General features: G+C 33.4%; 1 protein-coding gene across 1 annotated transcript in view; it reads left to right on the top strand.

The window, feature by feature from the left end:
• Window positions 1-3,142: 3,142 nt before the first annotated feature.
• The window catches only part of LOC145693148 (alpha-tocopherol transfer protein-like), a 34,687-nt gene continuing 20,770 nt past the window's right edge, over window positions 3,143-17,059 (top strand). Inside the window, exons 1-2 of the mRNA XM_081768886.1 lie at window positions 3,143-3,334; window positions 8,854-9,019. Coding sequence (XP_081625012.1) covers window positions 8,881-9,019 — 139 coding nt within the window. The 5' untranslated portion in view covers window positions 3,143-3,334; window positions 8,854-8,880. The remainder of the gene's footprint in view (window positions 3,335-8,853; window positions 9,020-17,059) is intronic.

The following is a 17,059-nucleotide window of genomic DNA, read 5'->3' as shown; positions in this document are numbered from 1 at the left end:
CCTAACATTTAGAATTACATTTTTTCTTAATTTTATTGCCATTTTGAATTTAATTTGTATTTGCAAATTATAATCTATCATTTGGTAAGTAACACTATTTAGTTTTATTAAATAGAATAAAGGACTTCGATAATACACAGATTCACTTGAATTTAATGAAAATGGAATAATCTTTTTTCTAAATATAGAAGATGGTTCAGATGGAAGGAGAAAGATGAAGAATCTCAAAAAATCCATGATCACTTAGGTAGTTACGAATCTGAAATCAAATCAAAATATCGTTCATGCCAATAATGAGAATTCTACACTGAGAGAAAAACGTATAGTCGGGTCAAGACTTCACTTAATAACTAGTATGTGCCCTATACAAGAAACCATGTTTCAGAATCCTAAGGTATTCATGCAACGATTTTTGTAGAGGGTGTTTACGTACGGGCATATAATTTGAAGTACCAACTACCTCTATAAAAATTGATACGAAACTCATACAGTATTCTGAAACGTGTAGTTTTGGATAGGGCACATACTAGTTCTTAAGTGAAGTCTTGACCCGACTACGATAGGTCCTATAATTTTGGAGCTATGGACCTTTAAACTTCATTTTTTCATATTTTCGGCGGCCTATAACTCCGTAAGGAAGCATTTGTGTACCCAGGTTGGTATATACTTTTCGTCTTATCTTGTTGTCAGGAATCACCTCCCAAACATTGTCGGTGTTGTTTTGAAACACCTTGTACATACATGGTGAAATAATGTTGTCAAGAAGAAGAGACAAGGGGAGAAATAAGTTTTTTTTCTCTTCATCTCAAAAATTTTACAGAAGACTGTTCTCGTCTAGATTCTGCTGGAACAATTATTTTTCACCTTGTCTTGATTTTCCGAAAGATTTTCTGGTCTCGTTTCATTTTGTAAATGTATGTAGTAAACTTTTGACCTGATTTTTTCCCCTTAATTTTATCTAGAAGTTATCCGCATCACAAGAGGTCCAAAATGGCGTGATACAACATTTCAACCATATTTATTACTGAAGTACATTGTGTAACGACTTTCGTGTCTTCAAACGTTGATAAATGTTCTTTATCGTATTCCTACAATCAATTTATTAATTGATAGCTTTAATACTATAAATATGTAGCACTAAAACAGTGTTCACGATCTAAGACTTGAGTGAACATAAGTCACGGGACTCACGAGACTCGGAAACTTTCTCGTTTCGTCTCGAAAATGAAACGAGAACGCCTTGTTTCTCGTCTCGCCCCGAATTTTAAGATGTACTCATTTCGCAGACGAGACGAAAAAATTCTCGACTCGAGGGCTACACTACGGTGGAACACATCTCCTTCGTGGTCAACCGGTTAGCATACACGCCTTTGGCGTGGGAGACCCGGGTTCGATTCCCGGCGTGAGCTCATGTGGTTCGGATTCCACGTTAATCAGTAGGTCCAGGTCTCATATAGCCTCGCTGCTGAAAGGGACATTAAACTCAAAATCAACTCAACTCTTTTCTTTGAAATGAGCTGGAAGTTTGATAGTTTGGTTTTCCTAGTTTCCTATTCGTCTTTTTAAATTAAACCCTTGCTTTACCTAAGTAAATTGTGTAATAGTATTTAAATTTAATTCAGAAGTATTAAAACCTCAAAACTTAATTTTTGCAGAGTATGAAACATTTTAAACAGATTTTAAGAAAAACTCAACTGAATCAACCTATTGAAATACTCGTTCATTTCAAAGAATAAGGGAGTATGCTTCATCGCAGTAAATCAATGAATTCAAATCCTTAATTCCACTGATGCTCAACAGTCCTAAATGTTCTTTAAATTTCGTTCTTTTTCTCATAAATTTAATACAGAGAAAGAAAGAGAAAAACTTGGGTGATTTTAAGGTGAACACATTTAAGGTATCGTATGTGTTACGGTAAACTATCTGTTAATTGCAGACCCAAGATTTCACCGTGAATCTTCAGAATAATGTTTCCTTTAAAAAAAATAATAACTTGCGAATGAGTTTTAATAAATATCACGCATAAAGATTTTATCATACTTTCACAAAATTCAGGTGTTTTCCAGATAATATATGGCTCCAGAAGGTAGATAGTACATGAAGAATAACACTGTAAACCTTACTGCATTTTTTAAGAGTGTACAAAATTCCCTTATTTTTGTACTGATAAATGTGTAAAACTGCTCAATGAATATTGTAATTATCTTCTAGAGCAATAAATATTTTTGCAGAGGGCCAACGCCAAAGGAAAAAGAGACATATTTAGGGGACCACTATAATTTACTGAAAGCAACAATGGTATATTTTACAATTTTCTTGTGATATTAAGCTCTATTAATGATTGAAGCTTCTCATAATCTCTCTTCGAACTGGGATGCATTGATTTTCAAAAGTAAAGGTAAATTCACATCTGCCAATCTGTTTCTAACACAAGTATTTCCAAGTAACACTGTTTTTCTTTTCATTCGTCAGATTAGGACTCTTGGCGCAAGCCGGATAGAACCTTTCAGTGAACCGCATCTGGCCCGCGGAGCGTGGTTTGCCCATCACTGTTCTAGAATATAGCTTATTTTGTAATCAATTTCGTAATGACTAACACATTTTGATACTGTGTTCACTGTGAGTTTGAAATAACTGTATTTGAGTAGTTGCAATAGTTACAAGTGAATCTATAGTTATTTAATTGTTACAAGTAAATCTGTATCTAAAAGCACATAATAGATTTACAGAAGTTGCTCCGTTTTCCTTTACATTGCACAGTCAGAAACAATATTAAATATAAGTTGGAGCTATCATTTCTCATACCTCCAACCTATACTTAATATTGTTTCTGACTGTACATTAAATACATACGTGAGTATTCATAAAAGATGAAGATAACTTATTGTTATTTTTTAAAATCATATATGTAGAAGAAGCTCTGACGTAGAAATAGGCCTATAAACTACATTGAATCCAAGAAGTAACAACTAATGACAAAAATTTGCAAGTTCCTTTTTATTTTTGTTTTGTACGTGCGTAAAAATACGCTGCGTAACACAAATCTGGGTCCTTTTCTTGCTGCTGTTTACCTGCGTCAGCTGTGTAATACAAGGGAGAGCTAAAAATAAATGTAATCCTTTGCGTCAAAGCCTGGTCTAGTCGTAACAACAGTTGTTTTCACTTTTTATATGGGATGAAATCCAAAAACAGTACCTGAAACTATATCAAGTGCAACTAGTAAATATTAGAAAAGAAGTTGTTTTAAGATGGTTAAAATTTGTACCTAATCTTATGTGAGCTAAACGCAGTTGAGTCGCGATAAAATATGTAAAAGAATTTCAGCATTAAGCAGGTAAGTCTATTTTATTATTTATAATTTGTTTATAAATATACATATTGCGTTAAAACAAAGATACTGCTGTCAAATGTAAAGCTATTCGTTGTCTAAACTCAATGATGATTGCGGAATGTGGTATGAAGATTATTTCCACCTTTACATTTCCTATCCACCTTTAATTCAGACACATACACTTACAACAAACTGGCGATGTTCCTACCAATAGTTTACGTCGAAGTCACTTGGAGCAAATTGCGATGTAATGGTCAACAGTTTCAATTTTCGTTCTTTTCCCTTTTATTTATGAATTTGGCATTTCTAGAGACGACAAAAATAAACTGTTTACCGTTGCAAAAATTTCAAGTAAATAGAAGTTTTAGTGTGTCAAATTGAATAGCATATTTTCTTTCATGATCTAAGAGGGAAGGCAGATCTTCGGTAGTGTGGAAAATAATTAGTTGAACTGACAGCACTGAGGCTTCTTACGACAATTACTTGTCAAAATTATTCACTTTTGATACATTATTTTCTTTTAGGCTTTTCCAACATTTCCCATTACTTCGGGGTAAAAGATGTCAAGAATGACGGATTAATTTAGTTCCAATGATAGGTGAAATATCTCCCGCCCCCATGTCTCCCAGCATTTCAGGATCATATCCACGCCAACTTTCGTTAAAATATATATTGTACTTTCATTAGAGATGGCTCATACTTTTAAAGGATTTCCTAATCATCGCCTCTGCTTATGTCTAAAATCAGTAGAGATAAAAGGAGTAAATTTAATCCATTCCATTTCTAAACAAAGACTGGGGCTTTTCCACAATCCTCATTACTTAGGGTAAAAGTCCACCAAAAATAAGTATAAAGAAAGGAGAATAAAGTTTACTACAATGTTGCATCCAAGATTGCATCTATACATAATGTGATTTAAACAAAACAAGTTTCCATCATAAACTAACTAAAAATTCTTCGAATTTGACTAAATGTCATGTATATTTTCTACAAGGCTTAAAGATAATGATAATACTCGTTGATTAGAGTTGAAATTAGTCAAGGATAAGGGTAGTACGTCAAACATAAGCAGATGACCTCAAACCTCGAAATTAGCTTATTTAAATAGAGTAATATAATAAGAAAGTAACTGTTCCCGATAAGTCTGGCCAAAATTATTCGATTTTGGTGTAATATGGCGTATATTTTCTTTTAATCTTCTAAATTCTATTAAGAGTGAAAGAACGAAATTATTAAACTGTCATTTTAGAAAATGTTTTACATAGTTTTCATTTTTTAAAAATTCAAAGAGCCTAGACTTGAGGCTGTGTCGTCTCAAAAAGGTGAAAGTGAGGTCGTCTCAGAAAATGTAGGCTATCGGTCTATTGGAAAAGCTATCTCATTTCATAACTACTTACGAATATTTTGGGAAACTATAGTAAAAATCATTAGTGTAGATAGAATTTCATTAAAGAGTAGGGTTCAATTATATTTAATCTCGTATTATTTCAGAACTCATGTGATTTGTGTATGTGTATACCATAGTATAGTAAATATTTGTTTCTCCATAATATATTGCTCAAGGGGTTTAAGAGCCCTGACCCCTCCTTATGTATGCCACTGATAAAAATAGATAAGGTAGGTTTGGTGTAATTTGACGTAGGCCTATATATTCTTTGACTTCCCAGTCATCCCCTTGCATGCATTAGATGAAGTTAAAATCATTCAATAATGTGGGGGTAAATTTACCTTGGCCACCCGATTTGAAAAATGTTCCACTATAACCTCCGTATAATTTATTAGATGTCGACACTTCATAGTATTTATTTTCGTTGGTGCTTTCCTACAAATATCGCTGTTTGGCGTTCAAATCAGTCAAGAATGAGCTGAGAATTTATTTACCTAAACCATAGTGAATTTACACACAGACAAACACACCGATTGAAAAAAAGATACCCGTAAAATAGAAAGAAAATATCGATTTTCGTGAAATATGATACACATTTGTCTGAGGTTTCCCAATAATCCTTGTTGCTTGAGATTAAAAATCAGTCAGAAAATGAGGGAGTGAATTTAAATCCTGAGGTTTTTCCAACAATCTACACTGTTTTGGGTTGAAATGTTAAAAATGAGAGTCCTCTCCTTCCTCCGATTATTTAAAAAATGTCAAGTGAAAGTTTTGTGATGTTTTACAGTGTTTTATTAACATATGTATGCTTTAGACCCTTACTCAAATGGTTGAGGATTAAAATTAGTCAAAGGAACAATTTTGGATTTATCATGTCTTATGAAAACTCATTAACCATATTTTTTTTTACAGAAATGAAGAAGCATTCTTTATTTAAAAAAAAAAAACTTTACAATTTAGCATAATATTACTTTAGATTGACATAGACTCAAAGAAACAAATTCATCCTAACTTAATTTTCATAAAACAAGAGGTATATTTTCTTGAAGGCTAAATAATTACTTCCTTTTGTTGAGCTTGAAATTGAGGAATTAAAAAAAAATGATTCTAACTACAATGAATTACAAAGTGCATAATCACTAGTACATTGTAGATTTTCTTGTAAACTGATATAATAAAGAAAACTGATAATTTAAAAGTACCAATTTTTATATTGCTTTTTTATATATATAAAGGAACTATTAAGCCATTAGGGACTGAATTTTTTTCTATCTCAGGAAAGACCAATCTTATCATTTTTGGGTCACTTAGGAATGAAATGAATCAGAACTTCTTTAATTTGTGACTTGAATAATTTATTATTGGCGTAACGGGGTGTGACCATATGGTCACGCTAGTTCTTTACGAGTACAAAGTGTAAGTAAATAAATTATTTTATTGAGTGTTTTAATCCTGACATGTACTTTTTTCTAATGCAAAATATACGTCCACAGTTTGACCTATCTTTCAAGTGATATCTTTCTCTCAGTTGCGAACAATTACTAAGAATGAAATTATTATTTATTATTTACATTGTATCTAATGCATTTCTTAATTTCAAAATGATTTATACAGTGTGATGGGAAGAAAGAATGGAAGACATAGACCAACATTACATTTTTTCCATGTGTGCGGCCACCGCTGGTGCAAGTGTTGATCACACATCTTATTTTTATTTTCGTTATTATTATTTTTTTTTTCACAGCCTCTACAACATGAGCGATGGCTCTTATCTAACCAACATCAGCTAATACTCGTACGTCATTTTTCCGAACGACTGGGCTCTTCCGTGAATTCAAATATTTTAGAAGATATGTTTGAACAATGTTTCTTCGAAAGTTGTGGAATAGTTTACCTGACAATTCACGAGTGTCTAAGCATTCTTTACTGTGGTATAAGCTATGAAAATATTAGCCACCAATACTTTTTTTCACGAATACCAATTCTATAGCATCCAGTGTTTGAGTTCATCTGATCGATTCCACTCACAAATTTCTGTTCTTTTGTTATACACTCTATCTATCTTTGACTCTCTCTCATTGACCAGTTTATATTGTGAATGATATTAGCGGTTGATTTAAGCCGTGTGGAATACTTCATTAACAATTGATGCAGTCGTTACTGCTGAATTGTCCATCCATTTGATTACTACTATTTCCCATTTTTTCATATGACAGTCAGTGTTTTGCCAGCCTCGTGTGAAGGAACATACCTAGCCGTGGTCGATCTAGCCCGGGGATGGAGCGCCTGGTCCCCCGTTTTTTATGTGACAAAAATAGTTTAAACCATTATTTATATATTTTTTGAATTTTTATAGTAAACTCATGATATACCTATTATAATCTGGGTTCTGTCTGTCCCCTTACCTTCTAGATCTGACACTTCTAGATCTCGCCATTTGCAAACATTCCTCGAAGGTCTAACATTTTTCATTTATTGGCATTGTTTACAAAACAATCCTCTGGGTTGAGATTTTCTAGTAAAGTACCAGTCGCACTATACCTAATGTTTTTTCAAATGAATAGTAAATTTATGCTGGTAAACAAATTATTGAAACAAATCCTAAAGGGTAGTTATTTTATTGATACTGAAAGATGGTCAATGAAATATAACAGATGCTTTACTGGTTTTCCAAAGTGTTCATTTGTGTACTATGAAATCTTTGAAAAACTATGAAACTTTAGGAACATAAGTGTAAAAATGCCTACCATAAGAAACAAATGTACTCGTAAAGGCCTAGTGTGACCATATGGTCACGTTAAACAATAATTCTCTTTATAATGTTAATATGAAGGAAGCAATCAAACAGACAAAACAGAGTTAAAACTTCGTTTCTAGTATAAATATTGACAGGATAAACTATAACTGCAAAATTGGCAAGATAAGAATAATACAACTTATCTCTTAAGAGCTGACATTTCTGCGGAGGGGAAAATAATTCAAACTTCCGATTGCTGCCACTAGAGGACTATAACCTAGAAGCCTCTCGAAGTGCGTTAGGGTGCTAAATCATGTGTCTTTGAAACCTAGATAGAGGTAGGAGAAAGTAACAACAAAGTAGTGACACCTACAGTTTGAAATATAGAACGCTACGTACTGTGACCATATGGACACGCTAGTCCATGAACCATGTTTTCAAGACTTTCCACATCGTACAGGAGTTTTAATCTTCAGTAATTATAGCAAATTCAAACTGCGTCTAGATTTCTGACATATAAGGCAAGAGTGGAAACAATTATTAATTTTTAATTGTATTTTGTAGATGTACGCCTTCGGCTGCATCTTGTAGATGAATATTGTGTAGATACATTATCTGCCTTACTTTATATATTCATTCTTTATGGGTTATTTCGTAGCATGAGAACCAGAGGAACGTAACTCCAAAAATTCAGTTTTCGTTTTCTTCATGTTTGGACATAATTTTGAAAGCCCCACTTGGTGTAAATGGAACGTAACAGATCTGTTCTCCGTGTCGATCATCTGTTGTAATGTAGCTCAATTACCATCTTATTAAAAACACATCTTTCTAAGAAAATAATGTTTTTGTACTCTCACCTGTAAACTTACGAAAATGGTCCTCTTGTTCTCATGCGACGATTTACTAAATTTCTTTTAATGGCTTAGAGTGTAGAGAAGTTTTATTTGGAGGCTTGCCTTATTTTTTTTATACATGGAGTAACGCGTTAAATCCAAGTAAAATTATATTTTCTAAGTGTGTCAAAATAGAAAATATGAAGTATTAACGTATACATTAGATATCAAAACAGTTTGGTTAATAAATTTCAGTGCATACATTATGTTTGGCATATTTTTCATTATTTATTTTTAACTGTTAAGCCGTTTACATGGTTAATTGGGAAATGTGTTAAGTCCTATAAGATATTTTTTAAATCTTTGTATGGTATTTTGGTTACAAAATATGGATATATATAAATTTTCTCAGAATTTTAATATGTAGTTTCAACTTTATACACTATTATAAATATTCATCATAAAATATTTATTTTGTATCAAATGTCGCACACATATTTTGTGAAATGCATGTAGTTCGAGGTATTTTCCATATGATTATATCGAAATATATGTTTGTGTATAGGAAAACAGTCGAATTCAGTTCGAAGATATGTCATTTACTCCAACATCTGCCGATTTGAAGGAAAAATTTATAAAACAATTAAATGAAAGTCTATTAGAAAACAAAGAAACGGTGCTAATAATCAGAGAATGGCTGAGGAATGAAACTAATTTTCCATATGATTTAGGTAAGTTCTTTCAATACTAACTTAGGCCTTTGCCAAACTACATGATTTCCATACCCCCAAACATTTCAAGTTAAATATTTTGTCATATCAATAATCCCAAGATCTGTAAGCACAAATTTTCCTTGTGTTAACCCTTGTATGAGGTTGGTGCAAAGGTACTTGCGGTTTTGAACTATCAACTTTGTATCTCAGCTTAGAATGAAGCTCATTCATCAAAATAAGAACCACTAGAATCTATGCATTTTTGCTATCAAGAAACAAGTCTAATGATTTCGGTAGCATAAAGTTTGGAGTTCTATAACTGACGAAACCTTTGAACTCATTTTAGACTAGTACTTGATTGCTGAAGACCTTTTCCTGCAGGAAGATGTCTAGGAGGCTTAAATATTTATATTCAGTGCGTGAAAGGTCTGGTGAAGTAGAGTTTAGAATCCCAGTTTGTTCAATTTTTCTGTAGTCGTTTGTGAGACATGTAGTCTTGCGTTGTGATAAAGAAGAATTTTGCCCCCTTCGATTGACCAATATGGTGTGGGCTATTGGTGTGGGAGACCCGGGTTCGATTCTCGGAAGGTGCTCATGTGGTCCTGTCTTATATGGCCTCGCTGCTGAAAGGGACGTTAAAATCAACTCAACTCAAGGTTTTGTTATTTGGTTCAATTGTCGATCAACACGAAGTTCTTTTGCAATCTCTTGAGTTGTCTTGGACAGGTCCGGTTCAATAATAGCCCTCAATTCTTCATCCTCAATCCTAGAAGAACCCCTACAACTGTTCTCATCTTAAAGTCTCTCTTCTCCTTCAAGAAACTTCTTAACCAATGTTGCGCCGTATGTTCACTGAAGATCCCCTGGAGAAACGCTTGATTGATATTGTGAGTAGTTTCTGCAGCTTTAGTTCCAATTTGCACTCGTACAATGAAACTGCTCGAGTTTGCTATCTTTCTATCATTAATTAAATACTTCAAAGCGAACAGTTAGAATAAAACCAATTGCAATATTAAATAGATAAAACTTTGCTCTTTAAAGTGATATAGGGCCTATTACATGACCATTGTTAAATAACCATTTTCCCCAAAATTAAGGATCAAAGTTTAAACTAACAAAAACCGCAATCATTATTGCATCAACCTGATACTGTAGTTATAAAATTTACTCTACTTTTACACCAAATGTTGGCGATAATGTCAGTCCATCTAATGCAAAGTAAGCCTTACTAAAACAGAAAACATGAAATATGCATGGGATTCAATAAGTCTTTCGCTTCCCTGTCTACTGATATGTCCAAGTTGTACAATCCGCGGCAAAAAACCTGCAACATGAGGATGTAAGTTTATTGTGAAACTACGCCTAACAGCACAGGGAATGAACATAACGTCTAAGTGGAACGAATCATGCCAGGATAAACCTCGGCCTCCTCCCATGCACACTTATTTTGGAGCAAAAGACCTTGTCATTTCACAATAAACTTATATGCTCATGTTGCAGGTTTTTTGCCGCGGATTGTACAAAGCTTTTATAATCCTGTTCCCAGATATTTTGCAAAACAACTGTAAATCGAGGGCGAGGGCCATAAAAACTGCTGAAGCATAGCATTTCTTGATAAACAAAATTTTCCTGCATTAATATAAATTATATAATAATGATTTAAGAACAATAAATTGATCGGGAATCGAACCTGGTCCTCTCTGTGCCAAACACACGTACGCTAGCCATATTGTAACGATAAAGTTCTTAAGAATAATGGAGAATACTAACAATAATGCATTACATATTCAGAATAATGCATTAGAAGCAACATGTTTATCTAACAAGGAACGGACATGACATGCCATCCGGATATCCGAATCAAACCTAGTCCATTCGATAAACATAACGAAGATATGTTCATACACACACAAAAAAAAAAAAAAAAAAAAAATAGGTACCATGGGCAATGGAATAGGTATGGGGGGAAAGCGTGTATTGGTATACAAGTTTTTCTCTCATATTTATTCCGTCTATCAATACAAAACTTGGTACACTCATTTCCTAACCCCTATAGTATTTTTCGAGATACATTTGGATTATGTACTTTTAATCGGGGCCACTCCAGAGGGGTCCAAAGTTGATGGAAGGGATTTCTGGAGGGAATTTTCCCGACACTCTCCCAATTTTCTCTGTTCAAGTACGTTATGGGCCCCAATGCATAGCACCTCTGGAAAGGTTGTTTCAGGCTGAAGAGAATGAACTGTAAACCATGACTTTCCAATGAACAGCGTTGATGCAATAGCTATTTTACTGCGAGTCAACGATTTTCTTTATACTAACAGGATTAATGGGCCCCAGGGGACTTACTCCGTTTTCCATGACACCTAATTTTTTGTGCATGAACATATCTTTGTTATGTTTATCGAATGGACTACGTTTGATTCGGATGTCCGGATGGCAGATTCATGTCCGTTCCTTGTAAGTAGAAAACCACGATTAGGCACTGTTGTAAGTCGTAATATTCGCCTAATATTTTCATTGATAAGTTGAAGTTTTATGATCGGTTTTAGTACTAAGACCATAGCTTAACACGAGAACTCGATTATATGTGCTCCCAAAGGAAAAAGAGGGATATAAACCTTTAGTGTAGGGCTAGCCTAAATGATTTATGGGTTTTAAAGCATTGTTTATTTGTAACTACGTACAAAGACGAGTGATAAATGAAAAGATACATACGCTCACCAAGTTTTTGGAACATTCTACAAATATTCAATGTGTGCGTCTTTGGTCACCTGGCACACACCCAAATAGTAATCTAGGCCTGTCCGTACATTCACTAGCATGTTTCCGTCAATGTCTGTGACAGCAGCAGTTTCGCAGTTCTTGCAGCGTTGTTGGCATTGGGGATAAGTAATACATAAACTTTTTCTTTAACATAACCCCACAGGAAGAAATCACATGACGTGAGATCTGGCTCTTTTGTTCCCGTGCTTTGAAACTCGAAGAATAATTTAGGCTAACTCTATTCTATTAACTTAAAAAAATCACGACAAATATTTGAAACCAGTTCTGAATTATTCAGTATACCGGTATGTCATTTTGCCACAGTACAAATTCGAAATGTTCTGTACGTTTCTGGTAAGCTCTTCGTGCCAAAATCTCTGGTATTTACCGAAAAGTAGAGGGTCTAAGTAGTAATGTTATTAAGCGTAACTTCATTCCTGATGATAGCACATACTTTATTCAGGGTTTTTGGACGGTTGCTGTACACCCCAATCTTCAGGTAGCCTAATTAGTACATTTTTGAAATGCTTTCCTATTTACTTGTAAATAGGAAGGTCACTTTCCTATTTACTTGTTTATTAGAGTCGTATCTTGCTTTATTACAATACTTTTACTAGAGTAGCTAGTCTTCTGTTTGCTTGTGTGTTAGGATCAAATCTTAAATTTCAAATCAACTTAAATTTCACTTACTTCCATACTAACTACACCTCTAAAGTTATGTATAAATACGGAAAGCCGATGGCAATACAAAATTTTCACAATAATTTTCTGTATAGCTTATCGTTTTATTGTAAAATTCATTATTACAAATATTTCAGATTGCGTGCAGGGGTAAAAGTGACGGGAATGAGTAGCGACGCCGTTCTCCCACTTCCAGATAATATCTATGGCGTACTTCCACTTTCTTTAAAAAAAAAAAAAAAAAAGGTTTGGACAGAAATAGGCACGGGGAACGGTGTGACGTCATTTGTCTCTGTACCTTTTCAGATCCACTTTTACCTCTGATTGCGTGTATACTTACGCTACAACAGTTAACTAAACATTACCTCAATAGGTGGCAGAGCGGTTAAGTATTGGTTATATATATTTTACGTGGCTCTTCTACCGAAAAAAGAAGGAACTATTGTCTTCCACAGTGCAATCAAAAAGAGTTATTTTGTCAAATCAAGATCGAAAAACAGTTTACCAGGGATTATTAATTTAATATAATTATATAGTAGGGCACCTACGAACTATATTTGTGTAGTGTAAGAAATATTATGCATGTACTGCTGATCAGTGAGACTGTATTTGCAGAGCATCTCACATTAGTATACATTTGGTGTGTACGGAGCATATGGTATATCTCAGCGTATATCATTGAAAAAAATCAGATTATAGTTTTTTTAATGATCTAATATTATGAAGGGTTTCGGAAACCTGCTGCGTTTGCTGTGTTATCCGTCAGAGTTAACACAGAATGTGATTCTGCAAACAATACCGTAAACCTGTTCACAGGTTTAAAGAAATCAGGTCCCCCTCTGAGAGCAACACTCGTCCTTTATGAATGATTTCCTGTAAGCAGATCATATCCAGCGTTACAGGCAACCAGTAAGATCATCGAATTTAAAATCCATATTCTCGGAAGGCATGTTGTTTTCTTCCCGTCGAACTTTTCCATAGCTGCTGCTGATTTTAGAGTTAAATGTGGAAAATTCTACTTGACAATAAGGACCGGACATTTTGATCAGGAGTTTGTTACATAAATGGTGGTATGATATGTCATACTAAATTTATGGACACTAACATAGATATATATTCTGGTTGTATGCAGAGGTACGGCGTACCGACACCTTTTTAATGAGAACGGGATATTTCCTCTTCTAAACTGAACCTGACTGAACTAAACTGAAAGCCAGTACAAGAATTTTTGGGACTCACCTCTGAACTTTCTACGCAGAGGAGCCTTACTCACAAAGAAACCGATTCAAGTGTGACACGAAATTATGGACGAGTTTATCTGCAAACGAAGTGTTTTTGTGAACAGTGAATTCCATTAGAGGGGAAAACCCTCGATCTCAACCGTTCCAGAGATACAGAGGGGTAAGGGGAAAGCTGGTGCTGTGACATTTTGATATTTTGTGGATTTTCGTTTGTGTTGCGAGTAAATATGTTTGAAAATTGTATTTAAACGTTAAGAAAGATTCACCAGAGCGAATAAAAGTAGTGTTGAATGTTGAGGTGAGTGGCGTAGCTTTAACCCACGGCCGGAAAAAGAAGAGGCTATGAGAAATAACAAACGCGAGGAACAAAATTGAATTATATTACTTGTTAAAACACTATATTATGTCTTTAGTTCGTAGAAAATGAGAAAAGGTAATATAAAAATGTATTAATTATATTGTCAAAGGAACAGACGTTATTATGTGAAGAAAAATACAAGGTTATATTCTGTGCAAGATGTCCGATCGGTAAATAATTGTAGAAATTATAAATGTCTGGAAAGTTCGGACGGCCACCATTTTTTACATTTTTCATCCTATCTGACCTGATGATGCTTTTATTCAATTCAGCGTACCAAGAAACCTATACATAGGCACATTTCACACCTATTTCAGGCAACAATGGAACTCTGTTATTTTCGCCTCCCCCTTCCAAAACATTCCTCCCCTAGAATTTTTATGGACTCTTTGGTTTTGTAAGCCTCATGTGTAAGGTGACTTATTACTAAACTTTCGTAGATGAAGGAATTCTTCATTTTTAAAAGTCTCTTTTACTTGTACTATCGCTACATATTGAAAAAATTCGCAAAATATCGGAGAACCAGTCTTCTCCTTATTCCTCTATATGTCCGGAACGGTTGAGATCGAGGGATTTCCCTCTAATGGCTTTAATTGTGCATAAAAACACTTAGTTTTCGAATAATCTCGTCCACAATTTTGTGTCAAACTTGAATCGATTTCCTCGTTAGTCCCCATTTTAATGTATCTAATTAATTATTTTTATTCACTTAATTACGAAGAGGATTAAGTGAAAACATCTCTTAAATTTTTCGCTAACTTTATCCATTAATTTAGTAGAGGTGTGTAGAACATTTTGAAAGCCTGACTAGTACTCTGAAGAACATTATGTGAACAATGTACTGTATGTATTTTGTTATTGAAATTCAGTATTTGTGGAACTTTTGATGCTTTTTGAAATCAAAGAATAGCAGCTTACTTTCGCCCGTTTCCAGAAAGAGAAAAAACAAGAAACAAATCACTAAGAAATATTTATTATCATTATTGTATTATAAAATTAGATGTAAAAATCAGACCTTTTTCAAGCTTCATATATATATATATATATATATATATATATATATATATATATATATATATATATATATGGCAGTGATATGCTACTGAACATTATTATTATTATTATTAATAATAATAATAATAATAATAATAATAATAATAATGTCAAAGGTATGCAACTTTTTAAGCATTATGAGCCAGAGGTTCAACGTACCGGCATCTTTATTTTTAGAAATAAAACGCCGTTTTGTATATATAGTTATCAAAATAATGGAAGAACTTCAACAAAATACATCTTACCTGATTAGTATGATGTTGGATCATCTTTTATTATGTTGTACAGCTTGTATTCGTTACAGAATTCGGCATATAATTAGTAAACCGTTTCCGTAAGAACAGAACGACCATTTTTCATAGAGTGCAGAGGACAGTTGCATCAGAAATAATGGAAGAGGAAATCTGCAGTAGGCTTAATGCTCAAATCGCTAACTGGCCATTTTTCGATTATGTTTGAGTCAGTGAATTCAGTAGATCAAGCGAGGTATTGAGGTTCATTTTAATGTTTCTCTAACCACTCCTGAAAAGGGCTGGTGTTGTCATCTCGAGATATTGCTTCTTTTGCTAAGGAACAATAACTGTATCATAGAACGCAATGGTCAACTAAAATATCTGCATAATCATTGGTAATAACATTCTTTGAGAATAATTATAGGACCTACGGAGTATAATGAAATTCTAGTCCACACCAAAGCACACAGTCATGCTTAACTGTAGAAAGTAGGCAGTTCAAAGCATATGCCTCTTAAAGCATGTGCATGCGAAAGTTTAACATGAAAGTTGAACGAAACGCTTAAGATATTACCGCAGGATCCTACTTAATGTTAAAAGTTTCTCAATATAAACAAAGTTGTCATCATCATAATGTTTCAGATCATATAGTGATGATCAATTTTACCAAATAATTTGTCGAATTAGTATATTAAGCTATTTTCAAGAGATATATTAAATAGGTACTTAAGCTGAATGGATTTCATTCATAGTTTAATGACATATTGGTGTATTATTTATTAACTGGCAAGAATCATAAACGTAATAACTGTTAACACTTCTGAAATCAATCTCTGTTACACATGAGAAATGTTATACATATATATATATATATATATATATATATATATATATATATATATATATATATATATATATAAGAACACTTCTCTTTTTGTTACAATCCTCGGAATTTTCTTAATTGCATTAGGATTAGGACGAAATTTCCTGATAAATCAATTCGTTTCAATTGAAGGGAGTGTTTGTTTTCAATATACATTATATATATTTCAGTAAAATATTGTTTGAATAAAAGAAGATGTCAATGAAATGTTGATATTGTTCCTGTTGTTAGAAATTAATTATTTATTGTTGTCAGAGCATCTGCAGCTGTATCTTATCTAAAGTAAATACTAGGCTTTATCTTTTATCAAAATGAAGATGTTTTTTTATATATAACAAGTAATAAGATTGTTAATCCCTTATTATGAAACATAGACAATGTAAAGAACGCTTCTTATTTTGACATTTGAATGACTGTTTTTGTTACCACCATTCACATTTTCACGTTCTATCAAATTTTACCAGAACTATGTAGGGTTTATACATAAATCGCACTGAATGTTTGTTCACAAATATGGTTCTCATCATTAAGTGTCAAAATTACAAATATTCTATGTATTTTCTTTTATTCTTTTTACAAATAGTACTAATGGAATGTTCTAATAAATTGTGGAAGAATTCACGTTTATAAAAGGTGTGAGCGAACCTGAATCTAGAATTATCACATACACACAATCAAAATCAGAAGATAGACCTTTGTCTCAGTTTGCGATGCGTTATTAATTCGATGTGCAAGGTAATTTCCTCTTTTTTTGTACTGCTCTGTTTTAAGACACTGTGGAAACTAACGTATAGAAAGGAGTCTTTTGTATATACTTTAGTCGCAAGAGAGCCTGGATGTTTG

The sequence above is a fragment of the Thermobia domestica genome, chromosome 8 (assembly GCF_964235325.1).
Source record: "Thermobia domestica chromosome 8, izTheDome1.hap1.1, whole genome shotgun sequence".
Lineage (NCBI taxonomy): Eukaryota > Metazoa > Arthropoda > Insecta > Zygentoma > Lepismatidae > Thermobia > Thermobia domestica.
The sequence above is the reverse complement of the archived record's forward strand: the minus strand, read 5'-3'. Positions and strand labels throughout refer to the sequence as shown.